At 34.5% G+C, this 27,276-nt stretch overlaps 1 protein-coding gene and 1 long non-coding RNA gene across 2 annotated transcripts in view; one reads left to right on the top strand and one right to left on the bottom strand.

The window, feature by feature from the left end:
* LOC144963950 (solute carrier family 23 member 2-like) overlaps window positions 1-10,614 on the top strand; it is a 37,998-nt gene extending 27,384 nt beyond the window's left edge. Inside the window, exons 14-15 of the mRNA XM_078897893.1 lie at window positions 3,176-3,302; window positions 10,446-10,614. Of these exons, the coding sequence (XP_078754019.1) occupies window positions 3,176-3,302; window positions 10,446-10,614 (296 nt within the window). The remainder of the gene's footprint in view (window positions 1-3,175; window positions 3,303-10,445) is intronic.
* On the bottom strand, window positions 8,422-10,428 carry LOC144965036 (uncharacterized). The gene is made up of 3 exons (XR_013643965.1): window positions 9,921-10,428; window positions 9,481-9,579; window positions 8,422-9,137 (listed from the first exon to the last, which is right to left on the bottom strand). It is a non-coding gene; the product is annotated as an uncharacterized LOC144965036 (long non-coding RNA).
* Window positions 10,615-27,276: the final 16,662 nt, after the last annotated feature.

The following is a 27,276-nucleotide window of genomic DNA, read 5'->3' as shown; positions in this document are numbered from 1 at the left end:
TGCTCCAACTTTGTTGGACTGGGGAAAAATAGCTAATGTTGGTCATTTACGTCCTAGTCATAGTATGGTAACTTCGACCATCTTTATTATTATCGAAATCACGATTATTAACAAGTTCATTTGTTTCTCTCTCTGTGTCGTGATTATTGTATATATTCATTTATTATTATTATTATTATTATTATTATTATTATTATTATTATTATTATTATTATTATTATTATTATTATTATTATTATTATTATTATTATTATTATTATTATTATTATCATCATCATCTTATTATTATTATTATTATTATTATTATTATTATTATTATTATTATTATTATTATTATTATTATTATTATTATTATTATTATTATCATGATCATCATCATCATCATCATCATCATCATCATCATCATCATCATCATCATCATCATCGTCATCATCATCATCATCATCATTATTATTATTATTATTGCTGCAAAAATTGATATGAAGGAATGTGAACGAGTTAAGTCAAACATTTCTTGATAGTGATGCTATATGCTAAATGCATGATCTTCGCGTGAATATGCGTGTTTGACTTTGTGTGTGTGTGTGTGTGTGTGTGTGTGTGTATGTGTGTGCGTGCGCGTTCATCTCACATACACACACACACAAACACACACACAGATAGGTAGATAGATAGATAGATAGATAGATAGATAGATAGATAGATAGAGAGAGAGAGAGAGAGAGAGAGAGAGAGAGAGATCTTGTATGGTGTCATGTTTGATTTCCGAAGTGGAATGGGGCTGTTTCATGACGTAACTACAGCACTCTTTTAATAGGCCAAGGGCTGTTTACATTCTTACGCTTTGTAAGTTTTGAAATTACCCTTTGTTCGATTGACATTCAATGTCTGCATGTGTCCCTTTAGCCATTTCCCTCAGTGTCCAAACTCCAATCAATATATTCGTTCGTGATTTATATAAACAAACTATTAAAAAGATTTGCAGGAATAGAAACATCACCATGCAAATTTACTTTACAAATATGTAAGTTTTTTTTTCTTTCTTTTATATTTACACATGTAGCATGTGTAAGTCATTTTCGTCTGGCACCACTTTATACTGTAAGCATGCCACGCCGCTGTTCACAACATCTCCATGAAAACAATCTATGGGAAAAATTTCAGTCAGCTTATTGTTCTTACCACAGCACAGAAACTGCTCTGTGCTGTGTTGCGAGTGATTAGCTTGATGTTTTAGATAAAGGTTCTGTTTCTCTTCTGACATTGTTAGACCTTTCGGCGGCGTTTGATACTATTGATCACGGTATTCTCATTAAACGACTTAATATAACTTTTGGCTTGTCTGGGACTGTCTTGCAGTGGTTTGAATCTTATTTAGATGGCAGAAAGCAACAGGTTATGATTTTAGATAAACTTTCTCGTCAACATACATTGTCTTTTGGTGTTCCTCAAGGCTCTGTTTTGGGTCCAATTCTTTTTGTTTTGTATACTTCTCCATTATCTAATGTCATCACTGGTCATGGGCTGCGCTATCATCTCTATGCAGATGATACGCAACTTTATGCTACTGATAAAACTAAAAATCTCGAAAATATTGTGAAACGTGTGGAAGAATGTGTGACGGATGTGAAAGAGTGGATGGATGCAAACAAGTTGAAAATGAATGAGTCAAAAACAGAAGTGATGATTGTGGGAAAAAGAGGGCAGTTGAAGGTGAATGATGGTCTTGAGGTGTTGATTGGGGGTGAAAAGATCAAAGTTTCAAAGACTGTGAAAAATTTGGGTGTCTATTTTGATTCAGAAATGAGAATGTCAGCTCACATTTCTGCTCTTTGTAAATCTTTATACTTTCAATTGAAGAAAATCAGTTCGATCCGTCAGTATATTGCAATTGGAACATGTAAAACATTGGTTGTTTCCCTCATTTTTTCGAAACTAGATTATTGTAACTCGCTGCTTGTCAACTTGCCTCAGGCTTCTGTTAAACAATTACAACTGCTGCAAAACAGTGCAGCAAGATTAGTTTTTGGCAAAAAAAAATTTGATCGTGCAACCCCTTTGTTGGCATCTCTCCATTGGTTGCCCATTGAAAAGCGCTATATTAAAAAGCAGCGTGTCTTGTTTATAAGTGTTTGGCTGGTATAGGACCGGCATATCTCACAGATCACGTAGTCATGTGTAAATTTGAAAATTACACTTTAAGATCACGTAATGACCAAACGAAAATTTCGGAAAAAAGATCAAGAACAAAATTTGGTGATAGATCGTTTGCTTGTTTCGGCCCCAAGATTTGGAAAGAACTGCCACGTGGTCTGAGGGAGTGCAAGTCTTTACCTACTTTTAAAAAGAATCTCAAGACACATTTTTACTGTATTTGTTTTTCTTGACTCCATATGAATCCTTGATTTGGCTATGAATTATTATTATTGTTATTATTTTTTTTTCACTTAAAATTGATATTTATATTGTAAAGTGCCCAGAGCTTGTGTTTTACACGAGAATGAGCGCTATATAAATGTGTATTATTATTATTATTATTATTATTATTATTATTATTATTATTATTATTATTATTATTATTATTATTATTATTATTATATCCTGTTTACATAGTCCCAGGTTCATTCCCCACTGGTGTACACCGCCCTGATTCCCAGGTTCACCCCCCATTGTTGCCTAGTTCCCATAACTTTGTCGGATATTGTCAGGTTTCGTCGTTGTTCGTCGAGTTTCGGCGTAGCACGAATTTTTTTTTACGAGACCTCCGAAACCCAGTCCCCAATGGTGTACAATTTCCTGAGTTCCAGGTTCACTCCCCATTGCTACCTATTTCCCATAACTTTGTCGGCATTCGTCGGGTTTCGTCGGGTTTCGGCGGGTTTCGTAAAAAAGACACACCGTATTTGAGTCCTTGGAAAATGCGCTTTACTCACATTCTCTCACCGTACTCAGGTGTAAAACGAGTAACTGGCCATTAACAGCGTTGTCTTTGTCGGGGAAAAATTGTAATATCGCCTAACAGGCGTCATGTCTCGTTATACATGTTACTGTTACATGTTGCTGTTAGACAGGGACCCTTTGTAAAGTACTTTGAGCACATTTAGTGGATATTGATCTATATAAATGCTCAATTTAAAAAAATTAAACTTTAAACCTTGAATGTATATCCGACCAGGAACCCTGGAAGAGAGAGGTTTGATTCGATGGGGGATACAGGAATCGACTACTGTATCGGTATCGGACGAGTCTGGGTACGATTTACCATTCTTACGCCCACTGTTGAAAAGAGTCAAATGCTTCAGGTAAAATTAAATAACTAATTCTATTAATTGCAGCTTGTTAAGTGCTGCTCTGATCTGCGTAGTGTTGACTGAATATTTGAAAAATCCTTTTTAACACTCTCATAACCGACGATTAAAACAATTCTACTGAAATATTAAAGCGACACACAATTTGAATGTATGATCTGTGGAAGCGGTATTTTACATTTTTGTTATTATGTGATGGAATTGGGCTTATGGATTTGGAAAGCACTTCTTCTTCTTCTTCTTCTTCTTCTTCTTCTTCTTCTTTTTCTTCTTCTTCTTTTTGACGGTGTTATTGTTGTTGTCCTTGTTGTTGTTGTTGTTGTTGTTGTTGTTGTTGTTGTTGTTGTTGTTGTTGTTGTTATTGTTTTGTTTTTGTTTTTTTTTGTTGGTTTTATTTTTGGTTTTTGTTTGGTTATTAGGTTAGTGTCAATTGAATTTATGACTTGTAGCAGCGATTTTCTTTGTCTTATTCAGAAGCAAGAATATCTTCCTAAGGAGCTAAAAAGTAATTGTGCCACAATTCTTCAAGACGGTATTCTGTATGGATTGTTGGACTCGAATTAGGTTAATACAGTTCAGTGAGCATTACTCATAAACGCGGATGGCAAAAAACAATAACAAAGACCTTATTGACGTCATCTTCGAACTATCTATAGCGTTGATGACACAATGGTTATTCACGAGCAGGAGACAAATTGGGAGCGATCTATATTCATGTTTTCGTCCAACCGAGTCATCAATCACGTGATTTTTCGTGATTGGTCGTTTCTGAATAAATGTTAACACGCTGCTTTGTTTATGAAAGTTGTAAACATACCCATGTGTCAAGCTGAACTCAATGACCAATCGTAACGTTAGATAATTCAAAATCTGTGAACACTTTTTACTATGTAGGTCACTTTAAGCACATTTTGCAATGTGACCAATGACCTCGAGCACATGGAAAGTTAATATAGATCATGCCCATTAAATGCGCTCAGTTTACAGCCTTTCGTGTTACTATTTATGGGGAGCGTAGAATAATATACGGTTCGTTCATCTCTTTGTATGTGTTAAGCGAGTTATTTTTATCATGCCCAATAAAACAATAAAGAGCTTACGAGTATGCAGTATGCGTTATTATTGCACGATAAAAATATAACGAGTTTATTAAATACAACGAAATGAAAGAATACGTTTATTCCGCCCCTCCAAGTAAGATAATGGGCATAATCTATATTAACTTTCCATGTGCTCGAGGTCATTGGTCACATTGTAAAATGTGCTCAAAGTGACCCACTTAGTGAAAAGTGTTCACAGCTTTTTAAATATCTAACAGCACGATTGGTCATTTGATTCAGCTTGACACATGGGTATGCACTTGGCCAAGAAGCTCACAACATTGCCATCCGGAGGTGTACCGGACCAACACACAAAACAATGTGTAACCTTAAACGTTTATACATTTAATACATTTTAGTGATAAATACTCATAAATATGGATGACAAAAAAAACTATAACAAAGAATGAGTGACGTTAACTTCGTTCTATCTATAGATATGTCTGTAACCTATTTGACAAAATGCCAAGACGAGTCTTTTGATCACAATAGAAATCGTAAATTGTTTACTTTTCACCAGCGGTACGGAATTCCCTCGAATAGGGTTAGCTATTCATATAAAAACCACTTATCTAGATATTAATAAAAAATTTATGCCCACACCCTTTTTATTTCTATTGAATCTCGGATTGATATGCATCGCCAAGTCTTTCTGAATGTCAGACACTATTTTTGTAGAGAGAGAAAGCAACAATGAGAGAGAGAGAGAGAGAGAGAGAGAGAGAGAGAGAGAGAGAGAGAGAGAGAGAGAGAGAGAGAGAGAGAGAGAGAATATGTAGGAGTGAAATATCTGTTCAATGTTATAGTTATCATATAACGTTATAACAAGTGTAATATAATGACAAATTGCCATATTTATGGACAATAAAGATCATCTATTATTATTATTATTATTATTATTATTATTATTATTATTATTATTATTATTATTATTATTATTATTATTATTATTATTATTATTATTATTATTATTATTATTATTAAAGTATTTGAGTCTAAGCAGATAGTATGCGCTTGGCTGGGAAGCTCACAACATCGGAAGTATAACGGACCAACACACAAAACTTTGTTTAACCATGAACGTTTATAGTCTGGTTAATACAGTTAAGTGACAATTACTCATAAACGTGGATGGCAAAAAACAAAAACAATGACGTGAGTGACGTTAACTTCATTCTATCTATATTCACGTCACAATAGGGAAGAAAAGTCGTGATGTCACACCTTCTAATTTTGTGGTTCCTAAATCCTTGGAAGTGTTTATGTAACTAGTCCTTCTGGGGACTGATAATGAATTGGTTTTATAAGGAATCATAAGGCGGTATAATTAATTTAGTAACAGGAATTACAGGCAGATTATTAGGATAACAGCACGCACAAAAGCGATGATGGCTGATGTTTATCGACAACCAGCATATATTTAGACTAGAAAAGAAGATGCCGTCATTCTGTATTTAAAAAAGAAAATTGAGGTTTTATACAGTGCATTATCTATTAAACATGCTCAAAGCTCTTTACAAGGGGTCCCTGGCTAACAGCAACACTTAACATGTAGGACGAGACATGACGCCTGTTAGGCGATATTACATTTTTTTCGGACAGAGACAACGCTGTTAACGGCCAGGTACTCATTTAACACCTGAGTACGGCGAGAGAATATGAGTAAAGAGCCTTTTCCAAGGACTCAACTATGCGCCGAGCGAGGCTCAAACCCAGGACCTTCCGATCCGAAAGCGAGTGTCATACCATTAAACCAGACTATCATTTGCACAAAATTTGTATTCAGCCTCTGGATTGGATAGGAACCCTGTTTTTTTTTTTTTTTACATTACTCTTTTCTCCGCCTAACTGGCGAATGGGTCTGTATTAAATGGAAATATGATTCCGTGACGCTTGTTGGGGGAATAAATGAACATTGTGAAGTACATTAGTCATGGTAAATACATTGAAATGCGCTCTATAAATGCTCATATTTGTCTATTTATATATATATATATATATATATATATATATATATATATATATATATATATATATATATATATATAATGCGCTTGACTAAGAAGCTCACAACTTGCCATCCGGAAGTATTACGAACCACCAAACAAAACTATGTGTAACGTTGAACGTTTATAGTCTGGTTAATACAGTTTAGTTAGAACTGCTCATAAACGTGGATGGCAAAAAAAAAACCATAACAGATACCTGAGTAACGTCATCTTCGTTCTATCTATATTTATTGAAATAATTAATTAAATGATTTTTTGTTGTTTTTATTTTTTTGTTTTTGTTTTTGTTTTTGTTTTTTTTTGGACTGGGAAGTAAGCACTGGTGCAATAGCGACTTGATTCGGCTATGTTGTCTTGTGGTATGACACTCGCCTTCAGATCGGAAGATCCTAGTTTCGAACCCCGCTCCGAGCGGCGCATAGTTGAGTCCTTGGAACAGGCTATTTACTCACATTCTCACATCGTACTGAGGTGTAAAATGAGTACCTGGCATTTCATTAACATCGTTGTCTCTTTTCGAATAAAATTGTAATATAGCCTTACAGGTGTCATTTCTTGTCCTACATGTTACGTGTTGCTGTTGGCTAATGACCCCTTGTAAAGCGCTTTTAGCATGTTTGAATGATATCGCACAATATAAAAGCTCAATTTTGTTTGGGTGTTATTTTTTTTTTTTGTTTGTTTAGTTTTGTTTTGCTTTTTAATCACAATTGGAACGCACACATGCGTTACATAATGTTGTTCAATAAAACATGCTGTACAACGCAGCATTCGGGCTAAGGGCTAACCCATACTCCCGGAGACCGACTGTGACGACCCGGCACTGCCGTCCTCTGCGTCATCTGGATAAAGACGTCGGGCACGAAGAATAAATTGAAGAGCCGTTAGACCGACCAATACCAAGCTCAAAAAAAAAAACGGCAGAGGACGTCGGGTGCTTGGTATGGGTAGGTCTAGCGGCTCTTCTATTTAGTCTTAGTATTTTGTCCGTGCCCGACATCTTTATCCGGAAGACGGCAGAGGACGGCAGTGTCTGGTCGTCGGGGTCAGTCTCAGGTGTGGGTTAGCCCTTAAGTCCTTTTATAATTTTAACGGAAATATTTCTTCAAATGTTTTGATGCACATAAGAAATCTATATAGGTAGTGCGCGCTTGGCTAAGAAGCTCACAACATCGCCACCCACAAATACAACGGACCAACACACAAAACTATGTGTAACCACGACCTGTCATAGTCTGGATAAAACATTTAAATGAGAATTACTCATAAACGTGGATGGCAAAAAAAAACTATAATTAAGTCCCGAGTGACGTCAACTTCATTCTATCTATATGAGAAACGGTGGTTGTATATTCACGAAGGCGACAATTTTCCTATGGTTGGTAATGGAAGGGTTAAGACTGATATGCTTTTCAAAAGAATGAACAATTTCTTTTTTAATATTGAGCTTTTCTATAGAGCAATATCAACAAAACATGCTCAAAACGGTTTACAGTCAATGCCTATCCAATAGGAACACTTAATATGACGCATATAAAGCGATATTCCAATTTTTCTGACAGAGACAACGGTGTCAACGGCCAGGTACTCATTTTACACCTGAGTCCGATGAGAGAATACGAGTGAAGAGTCTTTTCCAAGGATTCAGCTATGCACGGCTCGAACCCATAACCTTCCGATTTGAAGGCGAGTGTCATACCACTAGACCACATAGCCATAATATGATCAATCTTCTTTAACTCTCAAACGTTCCATTATTTTAAAGCTAGAGTGAAAAATGTCTGGGTAGTGCTATTTAAAATGTCCATTAACCCATTCTACTGGCCCACAACCATGTAAAGTTATATATCATTGTACTTGCCAATGATCATACTATCACAGTGACATGTCTATACCACAATTGAAACCCTCTCCGAGACATAAATCAGATTTATGTGCTGGGGTAGGGTCTCAAAAAATTATCACAAAAACAACACATTTCTCAATCACTAAGAGCGAAAAAAATTCAGGTTATGAAATATAATCAAATATCATTTATTTTCCAAACAAACAACATATTTTGCAGATTATTTACAAAATTCATTGCAAATTTCCTGAAAATGAGTATTTGAGAGGGTCTTAGAGACGAGCAATTTTTCTGGAAAAAAAGGGGCATAATCCAGCATTATTTGACATAAAATAACAGCCTTTGTGTTTGTCCATAATGTCATATTTCTTTTATGGTTGAGGAAAATAATGACCCTAACACTTGAAATCATACAGCTGATTACAAATATTACATATTAGTTCAATATTTACATGTGAACAAAAAATATCACAAAAAATGACAGTTTCAATTTCAAATTGGTCTGCTTTACTTCAAATGAGTGATATTGACTGATTAAATGAATTATATGGTTCATTTTACATTCCAGAATAGTAATTCACTCACAAGTGATATATTTATTTCACAAAACTGCACTTGTAAAGGCATTTGATTATATAAATCAGAAGAATAATATTTGCATTTTTTGAGAAAAGTCGCTGTAAATTTTGAAAACCATATGGCAATCTTCCACAAAAATAAATAAATTACAAACTCAAACTTCAACACATCCGGCATACAATAGACCAGGGACAAGTTCAGGCCAAAAAAGTGGGACAAGGTTGTGGGACCAGGATCAAGGCGCACTTTCTTGGGTTTGGAAGGGCCAGGAATCTCATGAGATGGAATTTGAGAACTGAAATGAGATGAATTTAAAAAAAAAAAAAAAGAAAAAAAAAAAAAAGAATTAGAATTGCAAAAACAATTTTAATAAGTCAAAGGTAAACCAAATAAACAATATATTGACAGTTTGACTCAGTCCATACACAAAAGTAACAAAATTCAGTATATCAACTGTTTGTCATTCTCATGTTCCCTGTGAACCCATGAAATTCTTACCTTCACTATTTGTGAGCCACATACTAAAACATTGCTTCATACCAACCATTTGAAGCAATTTATAAACTAATGATAATTTCTAGAATGTCATACTTCCAAAGTGCATCTGAATAGAGTATAATAATATGATTCCTGCTCACCTTTCATAATGACTTCTTTTACTTGTACTCATACTTGCAACACCAGGGATACGAGTGACATCTTCTTAATCCTCATCTTGTACTTGGATTTGGGTCTCACTGCGTTAAAAAGAAATAAAAAAGAACAAAATTCTGTTAAAAGCTGCTCTCACAAAACATCACAATCTTCATTTCTAAAAGTCAGAAATAAAAATAAAGTTGTCTCACTCCTTGTTGAAATACATGGCTCTCTACTTCTATTGTCAGCCATGTTTGTTTACATTTTCAGCTAACCACTTGCCCAATTTCTATGCTTGGTAAATGAGGTGAAAAGTGAAAAAATAAATAACAACTTAATAGAAACTGATAAAAGAAAGATCAGGGTTCAAGAGGATGTGCGTTTTTTGACTTGAACATGATGTCAGAGGATGTAATTGTGAAAAGTTGAGAAAAATACTTACTCGTCAGGTTCGTCATTCGAGTCCAGATTTGGTGAGTAGGGCAGGTCCCCATCAGGCATCATATTCTCGGGAACAGCAGCGTAATTTTCATCGTCACTGTCTTCATCCATATATAAGATATCGTAGACCTCTTTTTCGGTACAATAAGTCATTGTAAAATGTATATAATTAGTTTGTTTTGAGTAAATTCGTGAGTAGAGACGACAAGTCGACTGTCAAAACAAGATGGCGGAAGTCGAGTGACGAAGCGAGTTACTGACACAAATACTTTCGTATTTCTTGTGATTTAGGAGTAAAAAATCAAATATTCTTAGATATTTTGTAGTTTTTATTGTATAAAATTAAGTAAACTATTATAAAATCGCCATTTGGGGGCATATTATAAAGCGCACTTAAAGCGAAACGACAGGAAAGAAGGGGGGCGTGTCCATCGATCACCGGTGATCGAAATCTCTATTATGGAACGTGTGAGAGTTAAACTGTATTGTGTTGACAAGTTACATGATATTCATTTTTTATCCTCAGATACCTCCCATTCTGCCCCGCATCCACCAATGACGAATGTCACGATGACCAGAAATACACGGAAATGACGTCAGCCAGTGACGCCATCGAAAAAACTAAAACTCCTAATGATGAGACGATCTCTAGTCATAATAATAATTCAACTACAGTTGAAATTGTCTTTTCCTGAAATATATTGCCTCTCGTTGCATCATTTTTATTGATCTGTTTGTTTTGTTTTCTTTGTTTTCTTTGTTTAGTTTCGTAGTTTGTTTTTTGTTCGTTTGTTTGTTTGTTTTATCGATCTAGTGTTTAAAGTCTATACGTACGCGCAAATGAATCTGGCAACAGGACGGTCGGATGGCGGGGATACCAAACATCAAACTAACTACCTATCATTATGTGTACCATCATTGTGCCCTAGTAGTAGTAGTAGTAGTAGTAGTAGTAGTAGTAGTAGTAGTAGTAGTAGTAGTAGTAGTAGTAGTAGTAGTAGTAGTAGTAGTAGTAGTAGTAATAGTAGTAGTAGTAGTAGTAGTAGTAGTAGTAGTAGTAGTAGTAGTAGTAGTAGTAGTAGCAGTAAGCCTCGCAGTCCGAATGACGCTCGCTGAGAATTGTGTGATTCAGCCATGGTCGATAGGTATAGCTGCTCTCTCCATCGGTGTTGTTAATTGTTTCCATTGGTGACGGTCCTGGGCCAGAGATTTGAGGCTGTCAAGATCTTGTTGTGACTTTAGTACTGTGGGCAATGCAGCATTTCTTTGTTCTTCACGGATTTATTCGGCCTCATCTGAATCCAGAATTTCTGATATGTAGAGAGATGCTGGTTTAGGGTAGTTACTATTGATGTTGGTGGTCTACCTTCATACCTTGTTGCCATGAAGGAAATATTCTATCATTGCAGTTTGGGTTGGGATGTTATCTTCTCGACGTAATATGATACCAAATAGCCTCCATCGCTGTTCTTTTATTATTGTACTCGGGCGTTGGACCTTGTTTTTTTCATAGAGATCAGTATTTGTAATTGTCTCTGGCCAATATATTCCGATTACGCGGCGTAATTGTTTGCGGTGGTATGAATCGAGACTTTCTAAGTTCTTTTTTCTGAGGCCCCAGGTTCCACAATTATATATGTCAATATCGAAATAATCAGTGCCTTGTAAATCTGTATTCGTTTGTTCTCACTGATTATGTTATTTCTATTCCATAAATTTTGGAGTTGGTTGAATGTATTGGTGGCCAGCAGCTTTCGTTTTCTGATGTCTTCATTTTGGTTGATCAAATTGCCTAGTTTACGTACACTTTTCCCTTCATTTAAATTTCTGTTGATTTTTGTATATTCTGTTTTGGATTGATTCAATTTCAGATTCCATGCTTCTAGGGTAGTTGATAATATTGGCATGCATATTTTCGCTTGATGTTCTGATTCAAAGATTAGGTCCGTATCATCTGCGTATATCAATTCATGAGTGATCTTCTTTATTGGTGGGAATTTTGGTTTTAGATCTTTCGAAGTATATTGTGAATAGAATTGGACTTAAGCTGTCTCCTTGAGGGTATCCAATTGGGGTTGATATTTTTGTTAATTCTCTGCCGGATTCAAATGTAATGTAGTATTTGATGATAGGTATCTTATGAGTTTCACTTAATCTTTGTCCAAGAACGAGTCAAGGATTGACAACAACTTGGTTCTACATATTGTGTAGAAAGCTGAACTCATATCGATTCCAATTATGGTAAATTCTTCCTTATATCTCTCCGTTCTGACTTTCATCGATGGGCCCATACTATGTTAGCAGTGCTTCTATCTATTTCTAAACTGGCTTTGTGATGTGATAGACATTCCTCTACCTTTTCTCTAATTCTTTTGAGCGTGACTGTGCTTAAAACTTTTCTTAGCGTGGATAATAAAACGATTGGTCGCAACATTTCTAAAGGGCCTTTCTTTTTATTTTGTTTGTTCAGCAGAACGAGTTTTCCACTTCCAAGATTGAGAACTTGTTTTGTCTTAAATGTCTTATATATATATATATATATATATATATATATATATATATATATATATATATATATATATATATATCTTCTGCTCTAAGACCATCTCGACCTGACGATCTGTTGCTGTTGAGCTTTTGTATGGCTTCGCTTGTTTCTTGGGGCGTTATAGGCGTTTCAAGCTCTGAATTGGTAGATTTGAATGGTTCCACTTTTTGAATACCCGTGTATTTCTCAGTGTAGTACACGCTTATCGCGTTTATAACCTCTTTATCATAAGGTCTTATTACATTTATCTTTGATTATACGTCTGTTATGTGTTTTTGTCATTTGATTGTATTCACTGCTTTGAACATTTTCATACTGTCGCTCGTACTATTTATTTCTATTACAATCTCATCTATTTTTGTGATTATCTATTGATTGAGATTAAATTTTATGCATGATTTCATTTCTTTGTCTCTTTATTTGGATCTTCGCGTCAGTTGTTTTTGCTGCTGTGATAAGTCATACAGTATTGGACAGTACTCTTGTTTTTGTGTATTACTTCTCTCACGCTCATCAGTACGCATTGGACAAGATGTTGAATTTCAGCTGAGGCATCCTTTAAATTCTTTAACGAGAGATTCGAAACGAGTGTATTTCTGAAATTTTCTTTACAAGGTCATCTCTTTGACTGCTGCAGTCTTTGATCGATTTTCTATTTTGTTTGCAATGCTTATGCCTTGGCTTATTTTAATTTTATATTGGCCTGAACTTTCAAACTAAGAGTCTATGGTCTGTGGATGTCTTCATTCCTGCATATGTTCGTGAATCATTGAGAATGCGTTTATAATGGTCCGAAATTATGATAAAGTCTATCTGATTGTAAGTATTGATAATCTTATCAGAATATTTCCACGTTCCTTGCCATGTAGTAATATGACGGGAAGGGTAGATATTATAAATAATAATTTAACCCGTTCCTTACGACCCGTAGGAAAACCGTGACATTTGTTACGATCCAACCGACAATTGTCTTATTCTGATTTCTCTTGTACATCACAAAATCTAAAGAAATGGTTTGATTACAACTATAAATACTAAACACTGTGTTGTAGACATCGTTTTGATGAAAAACATTCTATAAAGAATGCACTGGTTATTTTTTTATTTGATCAGGTAAAGTCATTCTTTTGTCTCTGGTGGGAGTGAATTTTCGGGGGAAATTCTAAAAATAGCGGTAAGGACGGAGTTAAGTCAATTATAAAAAAAAAGTTTGCATGTTACGCGTAAGGATATCTAGCTGTAAAAAAATCTTTTTTAGATTTGTCAGAAATGCTGTGCTCGTTGGCAAACTATTAACATAGGGTGTACGGAAGAGTTTTGATCCCAAACATGATCTCGTAAAAGAAAAGTCTATAAATGGGAAGAATTGATGAACAAGCATTGGTGTCCATACATAAATTGATAATAAAGCAATAAATGCGACTCGCTGCCTCACGAAGCAAAACAAACGTAGACAATTGAATGTATAGTAAAATAAAAAGAGTACAAATGACTTATAAAAGATACAAAATCAAAGTCAACGACGTTTTGGCATTTGACCTTCAGGCCAACAAGAAAAGGAAATATTATGTTATATTACATTGGCACTATAGATATAACATTAAAGGTACAATTTTGTGTGTGTGTGTGTGTGTGTGTGTGTGTGTGTGTGTGTGTAAGGGTGTGCGTGCAAGGGAAGGGGAGATATAGAGAGAGAGAGGGACGGAGAGAGAGAGAGAGAGAGAGAGAAAGAGAGAGAGAGAGAGAGAGAGAGAGAGAGAGAGAGAGAGAGAGAGAGAGAGAGAGAAGGGGGGAGCGAGAAAACGACAATGAGATAAAGTGATGAGAGGAAATGTAAACCAAGATCAAGGCTATATAAATCAGTATTTTAATGATTCATTTAGGCACCTCTAGAATTGGAGAAAATTGAACTCGTAGTCGACAGTACGAGACTTGAATTTGGATTAAACGTTTAAATGATGTGAAAAAGGTGTGCATAGAACAGTGCCCGACAAAACAGAGAAACAGACAAAATCAAATACATGACAAAATGGACGAGGGCTTTTTTTCTTCTTGTAATTTTCTTTCTGCATTGTCTGTTACTTTGCAATAGACTAGCATCCTATCCAAAGGATAGAAGTAATTGTTATTGTCCATTTTATCCTATAGATAGTATGAGCTTGGCAAAGAAACTCACAACATTGCCATCCGGAAGTATAACGGAACATAACAGAGAGATTATACGGCTTTAGCTTCTGGAATTTTTATTAGAACATTACAAAGTTGAGAATCAAAATGATATGACAAAATTGACCTTAAAAATTCAGAATTAGGATTATAATTCAAAACTCACATATCTTATCAAAAGAATCTCTCTGACGTGACATAATACATTATCTCTGTGATAACTGTTGAAATTTTCAGACAATTTCAATGAATAGATTCTGAGAAACGTTTGACACAGTTTCCCATACCCTTAGAAAAATGACATATGGAGAAAATAGCAAAATGGCTTCCCGTTTTTCACACTTTTCTTACTACCTGTGCCCTTTTCGATTGTGTTTTTCGTGCCTTTATAGTCTACTTTAAGAATTTGGACTTCAATTATATTATTTTTCAGATAATATCATTTTCCACCAAAATCTCAAAATCAATTTTTCGAAGGACTTTCCTAATAATTAGACCCAAACCGCCCTTTAAGACTAATCAACAAAAGTAATTTTGTACCACTTAACACAACAACCAGTTCTTAATTTGAAACATAAAACTGTTCTTAACTCATTTAGTATTGACCATATTATTTTCATTGAAATCCTAGCGTCGTTAACTTTGCTTGAATATTAATCATGTTTAATGAACAATAACTACAGCTACCTCCATTGTTCTTTCTAATATTGGTCAAGTTTTATTGCCATGTTTTTCTACAAATTCTTGCGTAAACTTCTTGCATATATTCTCTTACAGAGTGTCATACCACAAGACCACATAGCCAAGTGGATACTACCTGTACGGTTGACATTTTTGTTTTGTGTTCCGAGCCTGCCGAGTACCCACTGGAATGCCAAGTTGTCGTTATCATATGTCGTTATAACATGTGTAACTAAATGACAAATTGCCATATTTATGGACAATAAAGATCTATTATTATTATTATTATTATTATTATTATTATTATTATTATTATTATTATTATTATTATTATTATTATTATTATTATTATTATTATTATTATTATTATTATTATTATTATTATTATTATTAGTATTATTATTATTATTGTTATTATTATTAATGGGCATGATCTATATTAACTTTCGTGCTCGAGGTTATTGGTCACATTGCAAAATGTGCTCAAAGTGACCCTAATAGTGAAAAGTGTTCACAGCTTTTGAAAAACCTAACATCGCGATTGGTAATTTTATTCATCTTGACACATGAGTATGTTTCAAACTTTATAAACAAATCAGCGTGTTTACATTTGTTAAGAAATATCCAATCGTTGAACAGCAACAAATCATGTGATTGATGACTTTGGTTGGACGAAAACATGAATATAGATAGAATGCGCTTGGCCAAGGAGTTCACAACGTTGCCATCCGGAAGTATAACGGACCAACACACAAACTCTGTGTAACCATGAACTTTTATAGTCTGGTTAATACAGTTTAGTAAGAACAACTCACAAACGCGGATGGCACAAACAATAACAAAGGCCTGAGTGACGTCATCTGCATACTATCTATAGATCGCTCCCATTCTTCGTTACGGTCGAACATGCCCATACAATGTCCAGATCGTTGGATTCTCTGTATCCATGGTGATCACTGAACCGTGAAAAGCAAAACAATTTTCCACGTTTGCCAGATTGGTATTTTTCCTCGCTCAAATGAAAAATATTAATAATAGAATTACAACAACAACAAAAAAGAAACAAATATAATTTTTAAAATCCCACAAACAACAAGAGTTATAATTGGCTTCAATAGTCATGACGTCACTTCCCTCGCATAGTAACTTAGTAATTGGCTCTAAACTATCGGAACAATGGCGGACGCCCTTATGAAATACTTCTCCGACGAGCATAAAATGTATCCAGAGGAGAAAAACATTATAAATACGATCATGTTTTGACTATTATTCATTCTGATCGCATGACATATGAAAAGTTCTAACTAGCATGAAGAATAAAAAGTACCGATTTTCATTGTTTAGAACCACGCTGCTCGCCGTTGCTGAGCGACGTGACATCAGACAAATGAATCCAATTATAACGAATAAGAGGAAAGAAGAAAACGTGCGGCTATGTGGTCTTGTGTTATGACACTCGATTTCGGATCGGAAGGTCCTTGGTTCGAGCCTCGCTCGGTGGATAGTTGAGTCCGCGGGAAAGACTCTTTACTCATATTCTCTCTCCATACTCAGGTGTAAAATGAGTACCTGGCAGTTAACAGCGTTGTCTTTGTCGTGAAAAAATGTTGTAATATCGCCTCATTGGTGTAATGCATCGTTATACATGTTACGTGATGCTGTTGATTAGAAACACACCTTGTAAAGCAATTTGAGCACTTTAAGTGGATATTGCGCTATATAGTGAAAAAAAAAAGAAGAAGAAATATAACAATTATAAAAATTATTTTATTCATCTTTATGTGATTTTCTTTGTCTTTTGGGTCTATTTCTGGAACAATCTGAGGTGGCTCTGACGTCAGACACAGTCCACAGCAGCTCGTCGCGATCGTTAACTTAAAGGCTGACACAAGAACCGTAGCTATCGTAAAGTTATGGCCTGACATTGACTAACAAATGACGTCAAAATGCCAGTCTTTTGCCACAAAAGAATACAAATCGTGAGTAGTATTCAATAGTTCAACCAATGAAATAACTTGTTTCCATGAGCTCTACTAACGACAACTCACTAGACGCTACACAAACCTAAAAAATGACGTCAAACTGCCAGTCCTAGAGGGTTCTAGTGCCGGTGTCTATGTTAATGATGGCTACGCGAGAACACTCTAACACTTATAGTTTGACGTCATTTTTTAAAGTTTTGTGTAGCGTCTAGTGAGTTGTCGTTAGCAGAGCTCAAGGAAACAGGTGGTTTCATTGGTTGAACTATTGAATACAATTCGCGATTTGTTTTCTTTTGCGGCCAAAGACTTGTCTTTTGGCGTCATTGTTTTGGTCACTGTTAGGCTATAAATTTACGATGACTACGAGCAGCTAGGTATGGAAATCAAAGAATCAAATTATTGGCATTGATTTTTTGTCATATTTAACCAAAAGTCACGTGATGATTGGCCATGTCTTAAGAAGGCTGGAATCCCGCTATGAGCAGCAGCCTCTTATGGTTTTCACACTACTATGTTATGGCGATCGACCCAATCAGCAAAGTCTGGTTCGCATTCGTGCACCGTCGCAAACCCACCGGGCAGCATCGTCACAACACACCGTTCGACTAGATGCTCTGCCGTCTCAGGTTCTTGCCCACATCGGGTACATGTTGGACAGGTAGAAAGCGCATAGTTGAGTCTTTAGAAAAAGCTCTTTACTCATAATATTCTCTCACTGTACTTAGCTGTAGACGGGCACCTGACCGTTTAAGGCATTTCTATCGGGAAAAATATGAAATATCGCCGAACAGAAGTCATGTTTCGTCCTTCATATTAAATGTTGCTGTTGGCTTGGGACCCCCTGTAAAGCGATTTGAGCACATTTAGTGGATATTGCTCTATATAAATGATCGAGTTAAGAATGGCAAACAACATCCTCCATCGTTTGACATTAAATAAATGGACACCCAACATAAAGAGGAAAAGAGGAAGACCAAAAGACACACGGAAGAGGACAGTTGAGAAGCCAGGATGTAAATTTGACTTTGTATTCGGGATGGAAGAGAATTGGATTCAATAGTCTGATGTCACGTCGCCCAGCAACAGCGGCCATCGTGCTTCTAAACAAAGAAAATCGGTACTTTGTATTCTTCATGCTGACTAGAACTTTTCATATGTCTTGTGATAAGAATGTGTAAAATTCAAAATATAATGGGTTTTTTTCCTACGGATACTCTTTCATGCTCGTCGGAGAAATATTTCATAAGGGCGTCCGCCATTGGTCCGATAGTTTAGAGCCAGTTACTAAGCTACTATGCGTCATTACGAGGGAAGTGACGTCATGACTGTTGAAGGCTATTATATGGCACCGTCAACAGACGAAGAGAATGGGCGGACCTCTGTCATTACAGAGCAGAGTGCGGGCAGCCAGAGTCAATGAGGACGACGCTGGATAGTGAGTGAGTGATTATGGATGCAGCAGCAGCTTGTAATGGTGCTCACACTAAAAAAAAATAAAAATAAATGAGCTTTTTTATCGCGCAATATCCACTAAACGTGATCAAAGCGCTTTACAGGGGGTCCCTGGTCAACAGCAACACTTAACTTGAAGGACGGGACATGACGCCTGTTAGGCGGTATTACATTTTTTTTTCGGACAGATACAACGCTGTTAACGGCCAGGTACTCATTTTACACCAGAGTACGGTGAGAGAATGTGATTAAAGAGCCTTCTCCAAGGACTCAACTATGCGCTGAGCGAGGCTCGAACCCAGGACGTTCCGATCCGAAAGTGTCATACCACTAGACCACATAGCCGCACTGTTGCTCACACTACTATGTTATGACGATCGTGCGGTTATGTGGTCTAGTGGTATGACACTCGCTTTCGGATCGGAAGTTCCTGGGTCGAGCCTCGCTCGACGTATAGTTGAGTCCTTGGAAAAGACTCTTTACTCATATTCTCTCACCGTGCTCACGTGTAAAATGAGTACCCGGTCGTTAACAGCGCTGTCCCTGTCCGAAAAAAAACATGGAAAATCGCCTTGCAGGCGTCATGCCACGTCCTAAATGTTAAGTGTTGCTGTTGACCAGGGACACTTGTGAGGCGCTTTGAGCATGTTTAGTGTATATTGTGCTATATAAAAGCTCAATTTATATATATATATATATATATATATATATATATATATATATATATATATATATATATATATATTAAATGAGAGATTGGAATAAGCCCAAGTCAAGAAGTAAAACTACTTCCACTATTATTACTTTAAATCTTCAGATCATTAAGTCGAACAGAAGTGACCGATTGTTGTCTATACGTACAAAAAGTGAAAGACACATCCGATCCTTTTTACCTTACAGTTGCAGAATTTTTAATAAGGAAAATAATTTATAAATTTCGGTCTACGTCTGTTTTAACTTTGAAACCTTTTCTTTAAAATTACTCCCTACCCACAATTTTTTAAACATCAAGTTATAAAATCGCTTACTACAACTTTTCTATTGACTTTTTTATTCTACATTACGTGCCATGTAATTTATACTATGTAATTTTTATCTCAGTCAATTTACAATAGTATTATACTGTAACTAATTCTTAGCTTTTTACTGATATTTTTATCTTATATGTTGGCATCAATATACCTTTTCTACATATTTATATCTTTACACTTTTATAATCTGTATGTCCCTTAATTTACACTATGTATTTATTCTTACAGCCTACAATATTATTAAACTATATATACCCTTTACCAAATTTTACTTTACCACATTATATTTACGTATATTACGTTTATGTATGTATCATTGTCGGCATTTTATACGTCTGTACAAAAATTTCCTTTTGGATGAATAAAGTACATTATTATTATTATTATTATTATTATTATTATTATTATTATTATTATTATTATTATTATTATTATTATTATTATTATTATTATTATTATTATTATTATTATTATTATTGCACTCTAAACCCAAACGCCGACTCGCTTCAAGGTTGAAGTTGAATGGTTTCCTAAGTGACCGTGTGTTATGCTTAGCACGAGAATAGAAATGAAAAAGTTGCGTGATGGAACATTTTTGTGTGAATATCAATGGTTGTCCAATTCAGCTCTCGACAGGCGATAGATAGAAATCTCTGGGTATTCCTGGAACATGGGTTTTCTCTGAAAATGCAACTAGACAGACAGCCTCTGTAAAGCCCCCCATAGACGCCGACATCCGCTGGTAGCGGGACGGATGACCTAGTCGCTGTGACCCGATCCCTGCGTTTATCGCAGATGATTTTTGCCCCCATACGGGGAGATATTTTTTTAGGCGATCGGCGATCGGGGGCGTGGCAGTATAAAAAAGTGGACAATTTTTTTCGGATTTTCGCTGTTTTCACGTCGGATTCGTGATCAGCGTCAAATTTACAATAGGTTTGATACTAAGAACTGTGTGTTTACTCCAAAAATTGGTGAAATTAGAAATAAATTTTAATTAATAGTGAGGCTACGATCCCAGTTACTGTCTGTTATTCTATCTTTCGTCTTGCGCACAATAGTGATTACTTCTCACTAAATTATATCAATTAGACTGTTGAAGGAACGAAATTGACATCATTCCACTCTTTGTTATTGTATTAAGGCAGTCATTTTGGTAATTAGTTCTCACTAAATTATATCAATCAGACTTTTAACGTTCAAGGTTACTTGTAGTTTTGTGTGACGGTACGTTATTTCCGACTGGTGGATGTTGTGAGCATTTTACCTAAACTCATAGCATCAATAACCGTCCAAGATATTCCCATCATATGTAGCAATAGCTATAAAGAGAGAGAGAGAGAGAGAGAGAGAGAGAGAGAGAGAGAGAGAGAGAGAGAGAGAGAAAGAGAAAGAGAGAAAAATTTACTTGCGCTATATATACCGCTATATTCAATAAAGGTGCTCAAATAACTTTATAAGGGTCTTTGGCCAACATAAAAACATGTTAGACGAGACATGACTGTTATGCGATATTGCAATTGTTTCCCGACAGAGACGACGCTGTAAACAGCGAGGTACTAATTTTAACAGTGAACAAGGTGAGAGAATGCGAGTAAAGAGCCTTTTCCAAGGACTCAATTATGCGCCACTCAGAGCGGGACTCGAATCCAGTACCGTCCGATCCAAAGGCGAGTGTCATTTCACAAGATCACATGCATAGCCGCACAAAAAAGTGATGAGAGCATAGATTCATATGTATTGAAGGAGGAGAGAGCGGATGGAGTGAGTAAAGTTCTTGGATATTTATAGAAGGAACCAAATTGACGTCACTCATCTCATTGTTATTGTTTTTAGACACCCATTTTTATGATTAGTTCTCATTAAAATATATCAGACTATAACGTTCAAGATTCCATGTAGATCTTTGGGCTGGAGTGATATTTCTGGCTGGCGGACTTTGTGAGTATTTTAATTTAACACAGAGCATCAATAGAAGGAATGAATTGGACGTTAGTCAACCCGTTGTTATTGCTTTTAGACAGCATTTTATAATTAACTTATCACTAAGTTATATCAATCAGACAATGAACGTTCGCGTTTGCAGTTTTGTGTGTTAATATGTTATACCCCGATGGAGATGTCGTGAGTATTTTTCCAATACGCATAACATCCATACATTTGCAATCCGATTTAAGTTTAAAAGCAACGTAGACCACGGAAATTTTTCAATTTTGTGGACAATAAAGATTTGTTATTTATCGTCATTATTATTATTATTATTATTATTATTATTATTATTATTATTATTATTATTATTATTATTATTATTATTATTATTATTATTATTATTATTATTATTATTATTATTATTATTATTATTATTATTATTTATAAAACAAATCGACAGTGTTCCCGTGGCAGGTGAAACGGGTACTCCTCGGGACTACTCGCATTCGCACCCCCCCCCCCCCCCACCCCCAACCACAACCGCCACCACACACACGCACACAGCTCTTTTTTTTTGGGGGGGGGGGGGGGGGGGGGCGTTGTTTGTAGAGTATAATTCAGGGTTACAATGCCCACCCCTGTCATCACGTAGTCAAGGCTTTTTGGCATCTGCCAATCCCAAATGTCTGTGTCAAGGTCGACCGTCATCTCGCGTCAACGGGTGAGGAGGAAAAAAAAAAAAAAGAACTGGCATATTATTATATCATTACATTGAAAATTATGAAAACTATTTTTTATTTTGTATGAAATCCTTTATAAATTTTACGATGATCTAGAACGAAACTTTTGCCATCTACCTCTTCCTGGCGCAACATTTATAAAAATATTATTTTAAAGAAATAATAACACAGCATTTATTTGGCGCAATATCCACGTGCTCAAAGCGCTTTACAAGGGGTCCCAAAGCAACAGCAATATTAAACTTGAAAGACGAGACATGACGCCTGTCAGGCGATGTGACATTTTTTCCTAACAAATTCAACGAACGGCCATGTACTCATTTTACACCTGAGTACGGTGAGAAAATGTGAGTAAAGAGCATTTTCCAAGGACTCAACTCTGCGCAACGCAGAACGGGTCTCGAAACCTGAACCTTCCGATCTGGAAGCGAGAGTCATACCACAAAACAGGGAGGAGCACTGTTCTGTCGGCCATATAACCTCAATATTAATTAAATTTTATTTCTAATTTCATCAATTTTTGGAGTAAAAACATAGTTCTTGGTATCAAACCTATTGTAAATTCGACGCTGATCACGAATCTGACGTCAAAAGAACGAAAATCCGAAAAAAATTGTCCAATTTTTTATACTGCCACGCCCCTGATCGCCGATCGCCTCGAAAAATATTAAGCAAAGCGGGCTTTGCGAGCGATGGACCGTACCTAGGTTTATCGGCCAGGTATTTGGCCACACACATTGCGTTTTCACCCCGGTTTGCCTGATCGGGGTCTGGACCAGGATCATATCCGGGCGTGTATGGAGCCTTTAAAACTCCTACAAATAATCTTTCGAAAATATCCGCCATTGGAGATTTCCATACTAAAGATGCAACAATGAAACTCGTCACAACTCTTGTTTTATCGAGTCTATAGACTGTTGAGTAGAAAACTAATAAATAGAGGTGCCTAAATGAGTCAATGGAGATAAAGATAAAGGGAGTAAATCTGACTAATGAATGAACAATACAAAACAAACGACGTTTCGGCACTTGGCCTATTTGAAGTAAACACAGAATATTTGTATATTCATATTAGATATAATAATATATATATATATATATATATATATATATATATATATATATATATATATATATATATATATATATATATATTGAATCGTGTTTGATACAAATATGGTACGAAAAGTGCTCGACATGCAGTAATGGAGCGAATTATTATTATTTAAAATATTTACCACAATGTTTGAGACAGTCTACATTAATGTTTCAGGCTTAATTTGCCATCGTCAGGACTGAGTTGTTTTGTTGACTGTTGTTGTTTCTTGAAGTGGTTCCGGTTTTAAGTTGCTTAACAAGAATTTACGCCGATGGGGACACTTTCCGTACATCTCACTTTTCATGTTGAGTGTGGCTTCATGAGGGTGTTTGATTATAGTATATTTCTCTTCCAGGCATAAGCTACATTGTTTTGATGTTGGTGTGTATCCTGTTGCTTTAGATAAAATTTTCCATGAAAATTCTTGTTAAGCAACTTTAAACCGGAACCACTTCAAGAAACAACAACAGTCAACAAAACAACTCAGTCCTGACGATGGCAAATTAAGCCTGAAACATTAATGTAGACTGTCTCAAACATTGTGGTAAATATTTCAAATAAAAATTTTATATATATATATATATATATATATATATATATATATATATATATATATATATATATATATATATATATATATATATATATATATATATGCCAGAACTTATGTTCTTGACAAGGGCAAGTGTTTCTGTTGTGAATGCTCGATGCTTCAAGATATACAAAAGTTGAACACGAGCTGACTTAATATAGGTCAAGACAAACCAGAAAAAAATCTACAAGAATCCCCCTAACCACACACACACACACACACACACACACACACACACACACATATATATATATATATATATATATATATATATATATATATATATATATATACATATATATATATATATATATACACACACACACAAACACACACAATAAGTTTCAACAGTCGTGACGTCACTTCCCTCGTAATGACGCATAGAAACTTAGTAACTGGTTCTAAAATATCTGAACAATATCGGACGCCCTTATGAGATACTTCTCCGACGAGAATAAAAGTGTATCCAGAGGTGAAAAACATTATAAATCTGATCATGTTTTGACTTTTATACATTCTGATCACATGACATGTGAAAAAATTATAGCCAGCATGAAGACTAAAAACTCCCGGTTTTCTTTGTTTAGAACCAAGCTGCTCGTTGCAGGGCGGACGTGACATCAGACTATTGAATCCTGTTAGCCTGTATCGACTGAAGATCGACTCAAATCTTCAAAGTAGTTCCAGCGACTAACGGACGGACCCACAAGAGCGCTTCACACATCTTGGAGAGAACGCGGTTCTCAGACCCGATCATAGCTAGAATCATGACGAAATTGGGCGGTGAAGTTGAGAGAAATCTCCGGAGACGATTTTACCACTTCTTTTTTTAATTTGTTGGTAACTGATCTCACTATTAATCGCGTTTATAATACATCACGGATTGGTGAAAGGCAATCACATGAGATGCTCTGAGCATGCGCACAAGTAAGTTAGTTCTAAACTACGTTTCAAGTCACTGGCCGTTGTTTACTTTTTAAAGTTATTTCTATTCGAAAGTTTCTATTGTATAAAGGTAAGGAGGCGTTACACATTGATAATAACAGATGGTTAAATCTTCAATAAGCTTTTCTTTGTAATTGTGCTCCCCAATCAGTTGACTTTAATAATCCATATTAAACGTAAACTTCCCTAAAGGTAAGTCTAGTATAATCTTTGATTATTTCGCTGTTCAATATCAATATACCAATTCCATACGACGGGACACTGTGTAACAAAAAGATTATCGTTACGCTTGATGTACTTTGGTACAACTGACCGTAACGCTGTCAACCAAAATCCAGAAAGGTTCAACCTTGGAATAAAAATATGTGTGCTTCAACGAATGGAAGGACATAAAACACGGGGCAAGAAGACAAGTTGTTAACCTATCAAGTTTATTACGAAAAAAAAACCCCGAATAACTCCGGCTTTATTTTAACGCTCGCTGGAGAGTATGGAGAGGATTCATAATGCACTTGGAAGTAGCTAGTTGCAAATTTGACTTTTTCAATGCCAAAATCCCCGAAGTCAGCGGGTAATATTTTTTATACATTTGATTGGTTTGTCTGTTTTCGTTTGTTTTTGGTTTTGTTTTTCTTTTTTTCTTAACGTGTTTTTGTTTTTTAAGATATTTTTCTTTTAATTTTGTTTGTTTTTGTTTTGATTTTTTTTTTTTTTTTTTTTGGGGGGGGGGAGGTGTATTTTATAGGGGAGGGGTGGGAGGGGGGGGGGGAGGTTGGGGTGTTTTCTTTTCTTTTAATTTGTTTATCTTATTTTTTTTTGGGACCCGATGGGCTTTATAGACTTTCTATTCGGGGGAGAGGTTTTTAAAATATCAATGGTTTTAATATTAGTTAACACAAATTGTACAAAATAGGCTTCGATTATTGTTATTATTATTATCATTATTATCATTATTATTATTATTATTATTATTATTATTATTATTATCATCATCATCATCATCATCATCATCATCATCATCATCATCATCATCATCATCATCATCATCATCATCATCATCATCATCATCATCATCATCATCATCATTATTATTATTATTATTATTATTATTATTATTATTATTATTATTATTATTATTATTATTATTATTATTATATTATTATTATTATTATTATATTATTATTATTATTATTATTATTATTATTATTATTATTATTATTATTATTATTATTATTATTATTATTATTATTATTATTATTATTATTATTATTATATTATTATTATTATTATTATTATTATTATTATTATTATTATTATTATTATTATTATCATTATTATTATCATTATTATTATCATTATTATTATTATTTTTATTATTATTATTATTATTATTATTATTATTATTATTATTATTATTATTATTATTATTATTATTATTATTATTATTATTATCATTATTATTATTATTATTATTATTATTATTATTATTATTATTATTATTATTATTATTAGTAGTAGTAGTAGTAGTATTATATTATTATTATTATTATTATTATTATTATTATTATTATTATTATTATTATTATTATTATTATTATTATTATTATTATTATTATTATATATTATTATTATTATTATCATCATCATCATCATCATCATCATCATCATCATCATCATCATCATCATCATTATTATTATTATTATTATTATTATTATTATTATTATTATTATTATTATTATTATTATTATTATTATTATTATTATTATTATTATTATTATTATTATTATTATTATTTTATTTTTTATTTTTTAAATTATTATTATTATTATTATTATTATTATTATTATTATATTATTATTATTATTATTATTATTATTATTATTATTATTATTATTATTATTATTATTATTATTATTATTATTATCATCATCACCATCATTATCATCATCATCATCATCATCATCATCATCATCATCATCATCATCATCATCATCATCATCATCCTCACCATCCTCATAATCATCATCATCATTTAATAATCTATTACCTGAAAATAATCTGGCATAATTTCATGTCAGTCAGTTTTTTTTTTAAATAACTTGTTTGGCATGATTTACAATATTAACCAGGCATCCCTAGTTTGGCCATCGCAAATTTCTTCACGGTGAACATAACATACCATCGATCAAAT

The sequence above is a fragment of the Berghia stephanieae genome, chromosome 2 (assembly GCF_034508935.2).
Source record: "Berghia stephanieae isolate SIO BIC M18660-M18661 chromosome 2, UCSD_Bste_1.3, whole genome shotgun sequence".
In the NCBI taxonomy this organism is placed as follows: domain Eukaryota; kingdom Metazoa; phylum Mollusca; class Gastropoda; order Nudibranchia; family Aeolidiidae; genus Berghia; species Berghia stephanieae.
The sequence above is the reverse complement of the archived record's forward strand: the minus strand, read 5'-3'. Positions and strand labels throughout refer to the sequence as shown.